Below are 18,859 nucleotides of genomic sequence, written 5' to 3'. Positions count from 1 at the left end.
CCAGATTAGGAATTTAGGCTGAAAAAAAAATCCATATCGTGCATCTCTTTTGTTCTTTAGTTACATGAACAGAAGCACAGTTGTGATAAATCCCCACTAGATGTCACTATCAGTCTACCTGAAACTGATAAAAGATAGATAAAACACAGATATTATTAAATTATTTTTAAAGAAAGATAATCTCTTTTGAAATGAATAAATCAATATACACCATCTAGGATAAATCAAAGATTTGAGAGGATGATGGTGCTAATGATGGCCCAACATCTTATACCGACATGTTGTTTTCCCTGTTTGCTGCTTCAACATGTGATTCCAGACCTCAGACACATCATACAGACAGAATATACCTGTGGTTTCTGTTCCAGTGTCAGACTGTGCTTCACACTACTACTAAGTGGTAACTGACAAGCCTGTGAATACAGTGTGTGTGGGTACAACAAGAAGCCCTTTCTGTCTTATTATAAATACAGCTCTACTTACGGGTGACTGACTGCACTTCCTCTTTAAAACGGATGCTTTTGCTGAACTTTGAGGAAAGTATTTGAAGGGAACACAGGTGCAATTTTAAAAATTCTTTAATTTATATCTTTAAAATTAAAAACATCTGAATTGCATTCTACCACCTCCAAAGGCACAGTCATACTTACAGCAGACCAAATTCATAAAACACTGCCACTGAACATCTTTTTTTCTAAACTTGTTTTGTACATAAGAAACAATGCACTATAAAAATGACTAAACATTTTTTCTTACTGGGTAAACAATGGCCATTCTATATGCTGTAGATCAGTAAAAGACCGGAGTGATATGTACTCAGCTGTGGTAGCGTTAGACTCCATATAAAGGATGATGTGCTGGTTTGAAGCTGCAAATGCCTGTTTAAAACGCGTGCACTGCAGCTATTCAAAGACATTGTATTTAAAAATTCAAAAATGACATGTTTACAACAACCAATTGTGATGAACAGTGTTTAAGAATATGGATGTTTGAAGCAAAACAAAGCCATTGGCAGGAGGGTGGAAATGCAGTGAGATGAAAGCACAGTGAAGGGGGATGAGTGTCGGTGGAGGACTGTGCAGGAAGAGTTATCAGATCTCTAACCACATTCTCTCAAATGCGGCGAATGGTATGAGCAACTGCAAGAAATCTGACACCTGCACCCCCACTATCAAAAACACACCTCAGACTTCAAAGAAAATGAAAGACATTTCAGATAACTCTGTCGGAGTTTTCTCGACAACAGTCAATATGTGCAAAGAGGCAGGGCCTTAGCCTGTTTGTGGAAAAGTCATAAGATATGATATAAGATTGATAACTGAACGAACAATCACAAATCAATAATGCACACAAAGGTTGCTTACAATGTGTGACAACACAGCACCATACACTGCACAAGAGGTTCACTTAGTGACAACAAAATTCAAAATAGTGGATAAATATACAGTAGAATATAAGTATATCACTGTTCTTACTCAGGCACAGTCCTCCTTAAAACATGGAAAGAGAGTTTAAAAACAACAGGATTTGGGTAAAAGCAAACAGGTTTGGCACACACATGGAAAAATATATTGAAATAAGGCAAGAAAATGATATGTTAAAGGAAAGTGAGGCCACAGAGGAATGTATTGGATGGACATGACTGGAGCACTTTCAACATAAATTATGACACGTACAGATACAGCACCTCTCTCATGGAACCAGATGTTCAAGAAAAGAGAGAGGATTTTTTTGCAGCAACTAATGGGAGCCCCAATTCCACGGCCGTAGCTTTATCTTTACAAGTGTGTGTAGCAGCTGCGACAGGCACTCCAAGAACACAAGAATGTTTTTTTCTTTACAGGCGGATAAAATCAAACAGGGAATCTACACACAACTCCCAAATCAAAACCTGAATGCCTTAAAATATCTACAAAAGAAACAGTCCACACTTGGCGTGACTCACAATCACACAACCAGAAACACACGTATACTGTATAGACACCATCATGGAAAAGCAGTCAGCCTCCAGAAGTGACAGCAGCGCTCATACAGAAAATACGCACACAAAAACAAGACAAACCCAACCAGAAACCCCAACCGCCTGCTGTCTTTCACAAGTGTCTCTTTCCCTCTGAACAACACAGCTTCCCCACAGCATGTAATGAATCAGTGAAAACTAAATTCAGCAACCGTTTACTTTTGAAGGGCCACTTTGCACCCTCCTCCTGTAGATATCTTTACACACACACACACATCACAGTATTTTGAAGACCACTTTGACACGGCAGTGACAGATTTAGGAGGATCTAGGGTGAGCACAGGTTTCTCAGCAGGGAGACAGCGAGGCTACAGCATTGCAATGCAATGAGAGAGACAAATAAAACATGCCTGGCATTAGTTCGTTTTTACAGATCAACACAACTGAGGGTTAAAATGCTCTGTGTTGTCTTTGCATTGAGAGGGTCGGGTTTTATGAAGCCACATCCTGTTGCATTGCCAGTGATTATGTAATCAATGGTGCCAACAGGTGGTTGTGCCAACCAGGCAGCAGCAGTGCTGATCGAGCATGTGTTTTGATTGTGTGTGCGTAAACAATCGGGACAGTATGCAGCAAGATGTGCACACACATTTACAAGAAATATATACATGTGTGGAGTGTATAAATTAGTATTAATTGTACATCTTTGTCTGTGTGTTTGTGTGTGTGTAATCAATATCAACAACTCTGTCTAGTAGTGTTACTATGTGACTAGTTTTCAGCTGATCCGGTGGTGAAGAGGACTCTCTGATCTGTTCTAGCCAGCTTGGCAGGTGGCTCCAGAGACTCCTCTCCCAGCACAGGACCATCTGAGGGAAGGGACAGCTCCTGTCCTTCATCATCGCTCTCCTCCTCCTCTTCCTCTTCCTCTTCTGGGATAGAAAATGGTAAATGAGTTAGTTGCAAACAATGACTGACACAGTTTTTGTCACAAAAGCATTTGTCTGAGATACAGTGGAAACACATTTTAATCACCTTTGTCAGGATCCAACTGGCTTAGACCCCGACCTAGACTGGCAAACTAATGGCAAGAAGAGGGAATATGTTAGTCCTATAAGTATTGATACATTATTTTGTTGATTCGTGTGTGTGTGTGTGTGTGTGTGTGTGTGTGTGTGTGTGTGTGGGTACCTCTCCCATGACAGCAATTGGGGTCTCTCCTTTAGCCTGGGCCACTCTGTGCTCTATCAGGTAGTACATGTACTCATCATACAGCAGGCGGATGAGGTGAAAGGAACCAAAACTGGCTGCACTCCTCAGAGTCAGGTCCCGGATCACCATGGAACTGGAGAGCAGAGGCGTTGGGAACTGAGCCACAGCTACACATATATTCTGTAACTACTTCACATCGGCTCTAACCACAAACGGGAAGTATGTCTCTGACAACATTTTTAAGCATGAGTCAACTTGATGTTGATTTCTCAAGAATGGGAGAGCAAGAGAGAGGCGTCACTTCTCACAATTCAATCTACTAATATCTTTTTTGTTTTTTCCATTGAATGCATTATTTTGTTAAATAGAAATCTAATTTGCTTGCCTGTTCTATAAAAACTGAAAGTGAACTTATTACAGACTGATCTGACATCATTAAAAACTTAAAATGTGTTCTTTCATTTTTTACCAGTTCATCAAATTGAACTTCATTCATACTTTTGCCGTCTCAAGGCATCAACAAAGACAACTAGGAGATGAACATTTCCAAATTCCAAGCTCTCATCACACCTGTAAAAGGACCACTTGAGCAGGAAGAGCTTGGCAGCCTTAGGGAAAGCAGGGCTGTGCTGGTAGGGCTTTAGGACTTGGGAGACGACACCATCCAGCCATGCAGCCCACTGCTCCAGGGAGTTCTGCTGCTGGAGGGTCAGCTTGAAGTCCTGCTCCAGCCGCTGGACAACACGGTCTTCACACCGGCACACCCATGAGGCCTGCTCCTGCAGGGGGTGGACAGAATGAGAGCAATGTGTCAATACAAGGGATTAGTTGTACCAGCAGGGGGAAAAAGAGCAACATAATGTTGACACAGACTGTGCTTCGGCCTGAAGACACTGTGCAGTACATTCTATGCCAGATTGTCCTCAAGCATGACACTAAATCACTATCAGGTTCAAGGTTTTGTGTCACACCATCTGCTCTGGTTTTATGAGAAAAAGCATAAAATTGTACTTCCTGGGTAGGAAAGTTGTATAAAGACAGAATGATTGCAGTGGCTGAAGAAATCGCACATCAAACCACCAGCAAGAGCAGAAATTGATGCATAAACATGTCAGGAGACACAAATGTTGCCAGCCACATTGTTCAGAGACCAAACCAACCTGTACGTTAGCAAAGTCAACACGGTTGAGGTCGGACAGCATCTGGTTGATCTGCGCTGTGTTCTGGAGGACAGCGCGGGCTGCCTGGGCCAGGTGGTTCAGACTGGTGTAGCGACGCAGTGTCTGGGCAAAGGCATTGGCTGACGTTACCTGAGACAAAGAATGAAGGACATTGAAAAATCTGACATTAAGGCGTGCATACATACAAATCTCCCAACAAATCACCTTCATTCAGCAGTGTCTTAGGGTGAGTAATGCATGCTCATATATATCGTCTATATTTATTGCTATGATCTCCTAACTAAATAACATAATATTGTCAAGATAAATAATCCTTGTGAAGTGATCCATGTACACTGTTAAAACTTAAACAGGACTGTTTCCATGCGAAAAAAAGGTTTAGAATAGGCCATTTTCTACTCCTAATGATTTGCATGATTGACCTAGAAGTCTTGCTGCATTTATTTTCACAAAAGCTGGTGTATAATAGGATAGCATTTTATTTTAAATCAGCTCTTGCTCGTGTTCACACAACCACAACAAGGAAAACTCCCACACACAAGATGGATTTGCACCGATTTGAAAATATTACAGATACACTTGCAACCAGTCAAAATATGATTTTGTACTGGCTGATTCTGCAGACCTAAGACAGCTTGCGTCATGGTTTGGAGAAAACATCTTTCCATCAACTGCAAGCCAGTACAAGGGGAGTGTACCTTGATGCGGACCATTTCCTCAGGGATGTTCATCATGGCATTGGTCAGCCAGCTCTCCAGGCTCTTGGCAAAGTTACGGATGGCTTGAGTTAAGGCACCTGGGGACAGCAGGAAAAAAGGGTTAAGAGACTTTAATGCCTTCGCTTCAGAGCAAGCTGTCATTTGCTATCTTCTGAAGATGTGTCCAGATGAAAGATTATCATACACCTGGGAAATACAGCTAAGTTTCTTCTGGAGAAATAGATCCTCTGGCCATGTATATTCCTAACCAAATTCCCAATGTGGTTCAAATTTACTTGGAAGACAAAGACCTAGAATGTGGAAAATGTATTATGTGGCAATGTGCAACAGGAAGAAAGGACAGTCCTTGCTTTGCCAAGGCAAAGAAATTAAATTCAACATCTGACTAAAATTGAAACTGAAAGAAATAAGTCCACCAAGTTTCTACAGCAGTGTAGCTGGCACACCATGAGGAAAAACTGTGTGCTCTACTACAACAGACCAGTCCATCAGTCCAAATGTTTCAACCGAAGAGAGAAAACCCTTTTAGAAATGTAGAATTGTCTGACTCGTTATATTTTAACTTTCTGTGTCATTGTGGCAAAATGTGGTCTTGGAGATACTTTTTGTAGCTGGAACTGACACAGAAGCAATTTTGAGGGGCGCCATTTAGCTCAGTCGGTAGCGCGCGCGTCCCATGTGCCGAGGCTCTGCGTCGGACCTGGATTCGACTCCCGGCCTGGGTCCCTTTGCTGCGTGTCACTCCCCCTCTCTCTCCCTGTTTCCTGTCATGTCTTCAGCTGTTCTATCAGTGAAGCCATGAAAAGGCCAAAAAAAATATTTTAAAAAAAAAGAAGCAATTTTGAAAATTTTGCCAGCCATTTATATGTCTGTCTGTGGATAGATTACTGTCAGCACAATAGTGTCACAACCATATATGGTGCAGTCATGAAAATGTGTGTGTCCTGTGTACTGCCAAGTTCGATATGGGTCTCCTCTGAACAAGGTTGACAGCTAGAGAGATAGGAATTAGGAAAGTCTGTCTGTGGACTAATTTTGTTATTGTGATAACATCACAACTGACCACGATGCAGTCAGGAACTTTTACAGGTGCGTAACTGAAATCAGATGAGTGCTGATTTCAAAGGTGGGCGAGGTCTCATGTAATGTAGTCATCACTATCGAGCAGTCATAGGTTAGAATATGTCGACAGACATCTCTGCTGGTGTGATTCCATCACAAGACAGTCTCTGTTTTAAATGAGATGGCAGGATGACCTTTGTTTACTCATAGATTAACTCCAAACTAAGGTTAAAGAATAGCTCTATATGTTTATAAGCATTTGCTGCAGGTATGAACAAATATTCGCTATGTCAGAGATTAAAGAGAGCCTTACTGGGGATGGGCCTGAGGACGTCAGGGATGAGGATCTCCACCAGGCCCTGGTACAGGCTGTTGTCACAGTCGCGGCTCCAGCGCAGCACTGGGTCATACTTGCACAGCAACACCAGACAGCACTTGGGGAGACGCTTCTCTGACTCGTCGTGACTACCAACACACAAACAGTTTAATTTACCAGAATTTTTTATAGAACGTTACTGCTGCTACAACAGGAGACATTTCTTGTTTGCGTGTAAATCTTAGGCACTCACACAGCCAACGTGGCATCTCCAGCCTGACTCTGGCTGAACCTCCAGAAGGTCTTCCACAGAGTTTCCACCAGGGTAAACTGCAGGTTGACCATCACATCTAGTATGGCCTGACAAAACAGAGAGAGAATATGTTAAACATGAATGCCTGATAACAAATGACTGAGCCTAACCATTTATCAGAAGTGCACTTCACAGAGTACTTTTATCTTCTCCCTCAGTTGTCAAACAACATTAATTTACCTCAACTAGTTAACTTAAAATGGGTACTTTTCATTCAAAGAAGTCTTCCACTGACACTGACAAATAGACAGAAAAGGCAACCTCAGCTGGTTACCTCACAGTGTTCTCTGTACAGCAGCTGAAAGCTCTTTATGTGCTCAAGCTCAATGCCCTCTGGCAAAGACTTCCCCTGGAGGTCGATGTCTGGGAACTCTGGGAGAGCTCTGGATGCATCTGAAACAGGGGAAATAAGCACACTAGATATTCGAGGAGAAATCACAATATATGCAGAGGGTAACCTGTATTTACTTCAATATAATATTTTAGTATACATGCCATTTTTTCACAATATTACGTCATACCATCTTCTTTTCCACAAATCCTTACTCAACACTTTTATACTTTTAATTGATAACTGTCCACTGAAATCACCTAGGAACTGCTGGTACTGCTGCACCTGGGTGCTGATGTCCACCTGCCCCGAACCCTGCTGCTGTTGCTGCTGCTGGCCTGCTCCGGCTGCTGTACCATTGGTCATCCCCTCTACTTTATGCACTGGCTTCAACCTGATAATAATAGGGGTAAAGTTCATGAGACAACATAGATGAAGCTTTCAAAGCTATGCAAAGATGATGAATAATTAAGGGAAATTAAATTGAAGCACTGTTTATAATATTGGAGAAATCTGGAACCATGCCATGGTTTGAAATAAAACACAGTGTGAGAGACAGGGATACTGAAAATAGATATTTAAGAAAAATGTCACAGCAAGTGGTGTAATGATTGACAATAAATGTGTGAGTGTGAGTAGGGACAACTATGTGTCTACCTCTGTTTCTGTGAGAAGGGCTGCTGCCTCATTGCCAGATGCTGCTGGTCCTCCATCAGACGGAGAAGAGAAGAGCCTGCCTTGATCCTGAGCCCGTAATAGTGGTATTTAGAATTACCCCTGCAAGGGACAGATAAAATATGTTTTTACATCAAATTGGTCCTGTGTTGGCAAATGTGAGACACATTTAGTAAATCTATTGGAGGAGAAAAGGAGAGGTTGTGAGACGGGAGGGTTTACATTATCTATGTAAACCTATGATAACTCCCCTAAGGCTAGAATCATACGATAGTCCTGATACAGGCTGATTTTAAAATTTGCCTCTTTAATTTCATAAAATACAATAATAACATACTGTATTGTTTAACTAAACCCATATTAGAAAACATTTCTACAAGTCAATCTCATTTGCTCACCCTCCCCTCCTTTGTCAAACTCACTCACCCACACACATGCTGTCTGTCTTCATCTATGCCCACACGTCTTCCTACACTAAGCGAACATTTCGAAATGCTTTCAAGAGCTTTACATATCATAGATTTCCTGTAGAAAGCTTTGCATGGGTGTTCCCTGATTAAAATCTATATGCATGTGGATCATACAGTGCATATAAAGAGGATGATTGATTTCAAACATTTTCTGTCTAATTTGTTTCTGTAAGCAGAGACACTTTTGGCAGAAAAACACATTTAAGAAAAAGCACATTAAGTAGGGTATCAATGTATGTAGGCCTGTCATGTCATACAGGCAAGCTGTGTATGAAGGGGTTGTAAATGGGTTTTGTGTGTTTGGCCTTTCATAATGACCCGTCTTACCGCGTGCCCAGGCGTCGTGTGCGTAGTCCCATGAACACAGATCGAATAAGTTTCCCAAAAGAGGCAGCATTAACAGGCTCTAGTTTCTGCTCCTGGCAGTGCAACAGATAGTGGCAGTAGAGGGTCGAACGTGGCAGACTCACTCCTTCAGCTGTCTCATAGTTGTCCAGCAACCACTGTACCTGACACGCAGGCAATAATAAAAAGAAAATAGCTGGAGCAGTTAGCAAAGCCAGTAGATACAAACAGGATAACACACCTCAAAATATGTGCACACAAAAATATGCTTGCTTATTTGCAAACTATATTACTGATATTTTTCAACTCATTACACAGTACAGTACATGCGCACACATTTTTCTTATTCATCAATTATACAAACACAAACAAAATCCATTCACATTTACAGTTTGTTGATCATTTGGATATGAAAACACAAGTATGTTTGTTTGCGTGCCGTGGCATACAACTTTGGTATGCAATGAATAAATGACCTAGGACATGGGATGTTTGCCAAACTTAGGTTGTTTATCACTATTATATGCGATTCATTACGATGAATTTAGGATGATATAGTGTTGGGGCATTTCAGGGAAATTAAAAATGCCCCTCATCACATGCACTGTAATGATATGAAAATGATGCAGTCATGGTTTTGTTTGTTTTTTTGAGGAGGAAATCACAGTTAAAAATATCATATGTTTCAATAATTGTTGGCGTACTTTTATTATGTACTACTAATACTAAAAATATTAACGTTTCATAGTACTAATATGAATATCCACATTTTTAATTGTGCTTTCCACTGGACAAAACTATGATATCATCTGTGTGTGCCACCAAAGGGATTGTGTGGGTGAAAAAAAATGAGAAGAAATTATTGCGCTTGGCGCCTCTGCATACCTTCTTGTCTGCCGACGGCACGCTACTCTCCTCGCCCTCTGTAATACTCACAGTGGCTGGAGAGGCGCGGGCAGTGTGAGTGTAGTTCTGAGTGTTGCCAGCTGCCCCTCCGCTGCTGCTGCCCAGCATGTAACCCCCCTGGATCACATAGCTGCTTGCTGTGCCACCGTTGGTGCCTGCCCCTTCCCCTGCCCCATTGGTGGTGCCACCTGTGGTCACCACTGTGGCCCCTCCCCCTGCTGCACTGGTGGGCTGGGCCACAAACATGGACACAGACCCAGCGGTGCCAGCAGTCACTGAGACAGTTAGAGGTGTGCCAGGGGTGGAGGCCTGTGAGCTTGAGGTTGGCTGACCTTCATAGTACTGGGTTGCTGTGGTCTGGGTGTACAGGGGTGTATCAGTGTAAGGGAAGGTGCTGGAACGACTGCATGAAAGACATGAAAAAAGTGTTTCACACAAAATAAACTCTTAAAGGGAAAAGTTCTGAACATGTGTAATTACACAGCTTTATTCTCACATGGTACTGGTGGTGTAGTTGCTGTCTGTTCCTTCCACATACTGCACTTGATTGGTGTACACATGTTGCACTGGCACTGGGGTGAGCTGCTGCTGGACCTATGAAGTGGGCACACACACACACACACATACCTACATTCACAAAAAAATCCAATCAATCCTTGCTCACCTGGTTAGACTGTATCAAATTTGGACAACTTTCATGTACAGATTTTTTTTTTGCAATTATGACATATAGATTTCTTAGCTACATACAGATTATCTGTTACCTTAACTCTATAGCAATAGTCTCCCTTGTGTCCCTGACCTACTTGGAAAGTGGCAGTTGTAGCCTGCAGTGGTGGCTGATCATGGCATGAGCTTGTGACTGGAGGGTGAACTTGTATCTCTTTCTCCACATGCACAGAGAGCAAGTTCAGTGATTGGTAATACTGAAGGAGGTCCAAGGGGAGGAAGAGGGGAATATCGTACCATTCTTGAATGTTGTCTCCTGATACCGGGCACTCTGACTGTCCTATCTCATGAAGTAGCTGGCATTCTTCTAGACTGTTATCTCTGACTAACGCTGTCACCTCAGTGCTAGGACGGAGCTGGAAGCCAGCAGAGGGAGGTTCAACCAAAGATGTGATTAGTTGACTAACACTATGTCAAAGTGTGAGGAAGTTGTAAAGTTGTGGATGTCACATGTGATTCTTTTATGATGGAAGATATGATGTGTTTCTATTGTAAAAATCTATGTTGTGTCAGTGAGGGTGCAAATGACTTGTCAGATATCATATTTGACCACCAATGATGTGGTGTGGTGGTCTGACTTACCTCCGGGCTGATATGAACAGGCTGTAGACTGGTGACACTGAGCTGGGTGCCGGGCTCAGTCTTGGCTATTTGAGAGGTGGCCTGCACAACTGACCTCTGCTGAGATAAAGACACTTCTTTTTTAAAGGGTCAATGACACATTAATTTCACTGTGTGTCTGTGTGTGTGGGCACATTTTACCTGTTGAGCTGTCTGTACCTGCTGAACAACCTGTGTGGGAACTCCTGTCTGCACCACAGCTGGAGGGGGGCTGGAGTCCGACACACTGTCACTTGAATGAAGGGAGCCCTCTGAAGGGCAAAGAGAGAATTCAAATACAATCATTAATTTTACATTAATGAAGTTAGAATATTTTTTAAGAGTGCCACTAGTCCATTCCACCATTCAGGACAAATATCATATTAGGTCATTAAAGTTACAGTTACTAATCAATAAACTCAAAACAAAGAATAGTGTAATAAGGCTACTTAAGTAACTTTATTTTACACAATAATGATCCATAAAACTTGAAAGCATCCCAGCAGATTGCGATAAAGAAGGACCTGTATTTTTTTAAATAAATAGGTTTGTATATAAACATTTTTCTTTTTAATTGAAATAGTTTCAAGGTTCACTCTGTCTTTGAGCAATTATGTGTGTGTAAAAAGTGAAAGTATATCTCAATACTCAATATAACAATCCATTATACTTTACAATAATATTTTATTTGAGCGACTACAATTTCATAAGGAGAACCACTAAAATATGGATTGATTAGGTAAAGCGCTGCTTCTGTGCATGTATAACTGTAGAGCCTTAAACTGGCCTGCTCTACATTTGTTCCAGTGGCATATCATGTAATGCCATGTTCAATCCTTACCTGTGACTGTAACAACAATATACTGAGGAGTGCTTTGAGCATTTCCAGACTGCGAGGGGGAGCCCTGGATCTCTGCAGTCACATACTGTGTCTGGGCTGGCTGGGCCTGTGCTGCAGACTGAGTCTGAGTACCAGCTACAGGCTTCTGCGCTGTGATGGAGGTGGCTTGATCGGTGGGAGTAGTTTGGCCTGTGGGTGTGACAACAGTGGGAGTGACCACAGTAGTCTGGATCTCAGCCAGAAACTGAGGGGCAGTTGGAGGTGTGGAGCTGGCATCAGGTTGCCCCTGTGTGACAGTAACACCAGCCCCCTGGGGTTGGACTGCCGGCTGGATCTCGCCTACATAGCCTGAGGTGGCCATTACAAGAGCTGGGAATCACCCTGGGAAAAAGAAAAAAGTAACTGGTTACGCATTACTAATAAATATTAGGGATGCTCTGTATTGGTCAACTAGGGATAAAGCCTAGAGCTATTTGTTTCCATGTTCTTCTTGGTTAGAATAGCCTAATATCAACTGTTCTTTTAAACCACTGTATAATCATCCATGTAGAAACAGGGCAGGGGAGTGAGAGTTAGTCAGAGTTTTAAAGGTAAGAGTGATACAATCCCCATTTTGTAGTATGTAGCAGATCGAAACATGATGAATCACAGATTCTAGTCAATTATGACTTTTACAATAACCCAAATGTATTATTTGTATTTGTGGATAAAAATGTACTGCTGTTAATTTTGTACTACATCATGTTTAAATGTATATACGTCTAGTCTATTTCTGACCTTTAAAAGTATATTGTCTATTTTTGCTATTGGTTTTGTCTTTTGTAATATTCTTTCATTTGGCTACTGGGACAAACAAATGTCCCCATTTGCGGGACATTAAAGGATATCTGATTCAGATTCTGATTAAGTATGAGGGCTTTTTCTGAAAGTACTGTGGCTGACCTGTTGGTGGTGCAGCTCATGTGGAGATGTGGGGGAGGAGCACTGACGGGAACAAGCCTTTCGGTGTCTCATTACCTGTAATGTGATCATACAGCCTACTGCTACTCACATTTACAGTTATGCCTGCTACACAAGTAGGGAGAATCCCTTATCACACTGCATTACTATTGCAATGTGGGCTGTTGTTATACTTTATGTCACACGCAAAATTACCACGAGATCAAATGTGCTCCTTATCCTTTTTGCCATTTAAAACATTTGCATACTTAATATCCTAGATCTTATCTCATGAACATTGTATCTTCGATTCATCTTTTGTTAAACTGAATGGAAATGATAGGGCAGATGGAAGGGTTTGTGATCTGTGATTTCAATCACACGTGAAGATATAACTCTAACCCTTGCGTAAATGAGTCAAAAAAAAGTCAATTGGCAAAAACTAACCGTATTACATATCTATAACCTCGCTGAATAGCAAGTCAGTTAACAAACAAACGTTACATTGAACTCTGGACTTGCCAAGCACCTGCAAAACGCCCTCCTTCGCCACGCCCATTACATGTTAAATGTCCGCCACCTGCCCCAGCTTCTTCAACTTTACGTTATCGTGGGGACAATTTCAACTCCACCCCTGCCTCAACACCATCCCAAAACCCGTCTATATATTCACACTTTTAATTTGACTACCTTAATTTGGACTCCCTTTTGGAAGGATCACGTAATGTACTAAGGGAGTTGGTTTTCCGTTGAGCCGGCTCCTACATAAAAACAGAATGTGCTCAACTGCCACAAAATGCACCAAAATAGAGTTTAGAACACACGAGTGACCGTTGCTGGTTCCGTTAGCTGTAAGCGGTAACAAGCACGCGCCTGTCGTGACAGCACCAATGCTAGCTGTCTAGCAAGGTAACACGGGCAGCAAGCTAACTGGTCTCTACAACAACCGCCATTTTGTACCTTTTTGCATTTGACATCGCCATAACAACGGCCTGCTTGAGTATGCGCCTGTGGCTGCGTCGTCACGGCAGGCACAATTCACTGACACAGGGATGAGCAGCGGTCACAAAGTACCCCGTTCAAGAAACGGACCCGACTGATTATCAGTACAACGGCTAGCTTGCAGGCTAATCTCAGCTAACACTGGAAGGCAGTTGCCTGTTATGGCTACTGAAACAACAAGGGAAAAGAGCAACAGCACAATACAGCATAATTGGACACAAAATATTTCCTATATGTAAAGAGGTTCACCTCTGGTTCCACGTGTGTATTTCCCACTGGTAAAATATCTTCTTTTAATTTTATGGCGGATTCAGTTGTTGTTGTTGTTGATTCTTGTTGCTGGGCTCTTGTCGCCAGGGCTACCGCGGCTATGGCGCTTCGTCCTCACCAGGGCAACTGTTGCTACCCACCAGCTCCCTTCCCTCCCCCTTCCTTGCTCTGATTGGCTGAATTCTGCCAAATTATCTTAAAGGCACATGCATAGAAAACATTCACTACAAAGCCCCCCACGCCCATTTGTGGAACATCCCTGTCTATCACTGACATCAACTTTTTACTACTAGGCGGATGCTGTGCCAATGAAAGTCATAGGTTAATCTTAGTGCTTGTCAAAAGTGTCATAGCAGCGCTGTCTACTATCCATTTGTGCTCCTTGTGGAAAATGTTTTGTTTCTCACCATCCTATTAACAGAGCTTTTAACTCTGTTCCAGGGTGAGGTTGTGATAAGCCCCTTCCCATTACATATTAGAGAAACAATTCTAAGTATATTGCTTGGATAAAAGTTTGCACATTGAGTCACAAATAGTAAAAACTAGAGTATGCTAGTATACCAATAAAAAGGACCTAAAGACTGTAAGGGCATGCCAAGCCCATAAAGTATGTAGGTGGGCCTCTATAAAATTGTTGACTCATAAATGGACTAATTTCAAATAATGTCGTAAATGTTATCCTTTTTCCCCTTTATATATTTATTTATCTGTATTTATGTTTTTTTTGTGTCTATTCTTCTCACCTTCTGCAGTTGCCCCTGTTGCTTGATTAAATTTCTTTAATTTTGCATGGTGTGACATGTGCAATTTGAAAAAACAAAAAACATTTGTCACCCTTTGGTGATGGATGATTCACCTGTCAGGTTTATCCGGATATGTTGACACCAAGCTATTTCAGTGAATGGCCTTAAGGTCTAGCAGTTTGACTTGTCTGGAAAATAATGAACAGTGACTTGATTGTAGTGACAGTTTGTTTTTGATTAAGTCTTTGTACTCAATACACATTTTAAATAAATCTTATTACATGTTATAAAAAGTGCTAGCCATGGATAGCCAGTTCACAATTTTCTTACCCTGTGTCCATATTTATCAGTTATAAAGTCAGGCCTATCTGGATTGTCATACAACAGAACATATAAATGACAACACACTGTTATAAAATAAATTATATAAACTTGTCAACAGTGTGCAATTTTGATTATACCACATGTTCAGAATAAGTAGGCTGCTGCATTTTCATATTGCTCCTGTGACCTCCACAGGTCACTTCTGTGATACTGTGTTAATGAATGTCAGGGTAGACACCCTCCTAAAATGTCATTTTGTTTGCCTTTTTATCACCATGTTAATTACAAATTCACCATCGCCATTGTAAATCCCTAAATGAGTGACCTTTGACTAGACACAGATAAAAATGTGTTTTATTTTTGCCTGGCTCATAATAAGACTTCTCTGTTATCTGACTTGGAAAATGTCACTGGTTTTGTCTCAGATCCCCCAGTTCACCTTTTGGCAAAGAGATAAAAATATATGTGGCTTTCAAGAGAAAGGGAAAATTATACATATGGACGTAATAGAGGGCCTTGTGTGGATTAAAAATGGCAAAACTGATGTTAGTAATTATAATACCAGCAACAATGGCCTAAATATATCCCTCTAGCGGTGCCAGCAAGTCTAAAATCTTATCAGAGGAATTCATGGCAACATACGTATTGAGGCCGGAAAGGTTAATTTCATGTGTTCAGGCAAAGTCAGCTAACTGTATATTATCCCCCCTCTTTTTTGTAAAATAACAGACATTCATTAAATTCACCTTTCTCTTTTCAGACCCAAGATGTTGCTATGTGTTAAGTAACCCTGTCTTATTTGTTGACGTCACCCACCAACTTGAAGCTTCCTCTCAATAATAATTATGTTATGAATATGTTTCTTGCTTTGATTTATTTCACCACTGATCTTTTAGAAAATATGTGTTTTATTTTCACAACAATCTGGTACTAGTAGGGCACAAAAAACCATGATATGCAGCAATATAGCAAAGGAACTTTCTGAGCCGTATGGAAGACATACAAATGGAAACAAAGTTGTAAATGACCAGTATGCTATAACTTTATGATGCCACACAGTCTCATAGCTTTTGTTTTTTGTTGAAATTATTAATGTCAGTATGCTGCTCATTTTCACACTCCCCACATGATCCAAGATCATGGATTTTTTGCGTGTTAAATACGAGTTGGATCTGATGAAGTCATATAATTGAGGAAATTGAAGGTGACAAAAGTGCTTCTCATGTTGAAACACAATTATATCATTGAGGCCTCTGACATATTTGGCAATTATGCCACCTTTAGTCCGCTTTTTGTCTCCATAAAGGTCTCTGACTGTATCTCTCCACTGAATCTTTTCCTCTTCCGGAAAAGGCCTGCATGCGCAGTTTGCACGTCTACTAGCAGAGCTCGAATCCCCTTTATAAACCACGCCTGGGTCACCCAGAAAGTCATAGCCATTGCAAACAGGGTGACAGAAAGCTAAGAACTGCTCAAAGCAAAGAATCGCCTATCATTTCAACCACTTCAATTGAGCTTTATTTTCTCTGGGTACTATGTGGAAAGCTGTGATGCTGGCTATGTGTCTGCTGGTGGCCGGGGTTCAGCCCATGGATGACCCAACATATGGGGTGAAGCTGTGTGGTCGTGAGTTCATCCGGGCAGTCATCTTCACTTGCGGGGGGTCACGATGGAGACGGTCAATCAGTGCAGGTGAGAGGCTGAATGTGCTACATTGTCGCTATTACTGTTTCATAGTTGACTTTAGCTCTTTCATTTTCCATTTACTGTATTAAATCAACTTTTCCCCTCAATTTCTGATGCTATATTTTTGTTTACTTCTCTGGATCAATGTAAATGAATTGGGTGTCTTTGATGAAGTTTATGTCTTTATACTGTCTTCTGCTCATTTGTGACTGTGTGCAATTGTAATGAAAAGCATATGCAACTGATATGTTCAATGGAGGAACAAGTAGATTGCTTATATGAAGAGTAGACTGACAGATGATACTAGTTCTTTTTTTTATTAGATGCTAATGCTGTTTGGTATATGGCTTGGACAGTGTTTAGCATACGGGCAATCTTAGCTGGAATCAAGAAGCTATAATTTTCATTTACTATGTCGTCATGGATAGATTATGCTGACCTGCTTACTTATAAACACTGTTATTAAATAACTTATTAATATCTGTGTTTAACTAAAAAACATGGCAAACATTCTCTTATGTTTTATTTGCCCATTCTACTGCATTAGATGTTTTGGAGGACCCATTCAGCTCCCGTCAGGAAGATTCCTCAGAGGGCTTGAGTCACAACTCCGTGGTGGAGACTCTCCTCCAAAGGAACAGAGATGTAAGCTTCACACCTACAGACAACCAGGAGGGAGTGTTCAGCAGGCCAGCCCGTTCTTTCATCACCGAGGAGATCCTGGAAGCCCTTCGCAAGGCTGACCGCAAAGGCCGGGATGTGGTGGTGGGCTTGTCCAATGCCTGCTGCAAATGGGGCTGCAGCAAGAGTGAGATCAGCTCCCTTTGCTGAGAGTCAAACTTTAGCAATCACAGTGAATACACCGGCGGACATATATTGTACGCATAATTACACAAACAGACACACAAATGTACACACAAACTCCCCCTACTTTTTCCTAAATTCTCATGGACCTTGGGTCATGTTATGTCCAGTGTCATTCTGTTAACCCATGATATTAACTGTTTGAATTTTTTTTTCTAATATCTATGAAGTGTATGGAAAGGGCTTCCACGTGTTCAAAAATGTTTACATATATTTTTCTCTTGCATTCTTGACTTTGTAATGTACAGCTTTCAATCTTGAACTAAGCTGTTTTGTCCTTCCCAAACACCATCATACATGCTGTAATTTATATATATTTTTGTGCGTTAAGATGAATTGCAATGAATAATCTTGTTTGTCAATCATTAGTAGATTAGGGATTTTGCATTTGTTTCATAGCACATGAAGTGCTAGATTTGCTAAATATTCAGACTCATGATAAGAAAATAAATATGTTTAAGAATCACTGAAATGTTTTTTTACATGAGTACATGTTGACATGTTGATTTTCCTCAATGACAGAGGCTGAAACATAGTATCACTTCACCAAAAATACAACACACACTAGCCTTTCATATTATGCATTTTAACCACACTTAACCACATCACACATTTTAGTGATCAAATATTGATCTTAACCTTGACTTTGCGAAATAAAGAGGGATAATGTCACCTGTTTGAGATGAATCTCCCGATCAGAGAAGTTTAAAGGGGATATTAATATTTGGCGGAAATGCTAACCTGTGTTGTGAAAAGTACCCAAATTTAACAGCCAAGATATCATGTTAAAATATTACTTCAAGTCATCCATACGAATAGAACTTTAGTAAATCTCTTAAAGTATCTGACAGTAAATATACTAAAGTATCAAAAGTAATTTTCAAAAAACTACAAACTGGTAACTGGTGAATTAAGTTAGCAAATAAATGCAGAGAAAATTTTGCCTGCAAAAAGTAGCAGCAATACTTCAAATCAAGCAAGTACCTTGAAAATTACCTCTGAAAATGTACAGAAATTGAGTAAAAGTACTTAGTCTAAGTTACATGGTATCAACTCAAAAACCTCCAAAATATGACAAGTGACCCCAACTAGATACAATCAGTTACAAGCGAAAAAGGTCAGAAACCACTTTTAATCTTTAACAAAGCCTTTTATTTCATAAATGTATATGTTTAAATGTAAAATCCTAATCTCAAAATAAACTACAGCTGTCAAATGATTGCATTGCAGTATAAACTACAATATATCTGTCTGCTGTGTGGTGGAGAAGAAGGAGACGAATCATGAGTAGGAAATATGCAAGTGAAAAAAAGGTCACGAGTTTCGATCTGAGTAAGACGTTTAAGGAACCCACAGTATAGATTATCACTC

General features: G+C 40.8%; 2 protein-coding genes across 12 annotated transcripts; one reads left to right on the top strand and one right to left on the bottom strand.

Moving 5' to 3' along the window:
• Positions 1–560: 560 nt before the first annotated feature.
• rfx1a (regulatory factor X, 1a (influences HLA class II expression)) lies at positions 561–14,018 on the bottom strand. 11 transcript variants are annotated; one of them, XM_030407298.1, is made up of 20 exons: positions 13,851–14,018; positions 12,603–12,677; positions 11,661–12,041; positions 10,982–11,091; positions 10,802–10,900; positions 10,297–10,575; positions 9,987–10,084; positions 9,470–9,893; positions 8,567–8,748; positions 7,752–7,871; positions 7,355–7,488; positions 7,038–7,156; positions 6,704–6,810; positions 6,448–6,599; positions 5,052–5,149; positions 4,333–4,482; positions 3,743–3,951; positions 3,152–3,305; positions 2,996–3,041; positions 561–2,892 (listed from the first exon to the last, which is right to left on the bottom strand). In XM_030407298.1, the coding sequence occupies exons 3-20, from the start codon at positions 12,019–12,021 to the stop codon at positions 2,732–2,734; spliced, it is 3,003 nt and encodes a 1,000-aa protein (XP_030263158.1). In that variant the 5' UTR covers positions 12,022–12,041; positions 12,603–12,677; positions 13,851–14,018; the 3' UTR covers positions 561–2,731. The 11 variants fall into 11 exon arrangements, with proteins under 11 accessions (XP_030263158.1, XP_030263159.1, XP_030263157.1 ...); XM_030407299.1 differs by lacking the exon at positions 13,851–14,018 and adding an exon at positions 13,290–13,511; XM_030407297.1 differs by lacking the exon at positions 12,603–12,677.
• A 2,334-nt stretch (positions 14,019–16,352) lies between these two features.
• On the top strand, positions 16,353–17,960 carry rln3a (relaxin 3a). The gene is made up of 2 exons (XM_030408247.1): positions 16,353–16,630; positions 17,172–17,960. The coding sequence occupies exons 1-2, from the start codon at positions 16,474–16,476 to the stop codon at positions 17,453–17,455; spliced, it is 441 nt and encodes a 146-aa protein (XP_030264107.1). The 5' UTR covers positions 16,353–16,473; the 3' UTR covers positions 17,456–17,960.
• Positions 17,961–18,859: the final 899 nt, after the last annotated feature.

This window comes from Sparus aurata, chromosome 23, assembly GCF_900880675.1.
Source record: "Sparus aurata chromosome 23, fSpaAur1.1, whole genome shotgun sequence".
Taxonomy (NCBI): domain Eukaryota; kingdom Metazoa; phylum Chordata; class Actinopteri; order Spariformes; family Sparidae; genus Sparus; species Sparus aurata.
The sequence above is the reverse complement of the archived record's forward strand: the minus strand, read 5'-3'. Positions and strand labels throughout refer to the sequence as shown.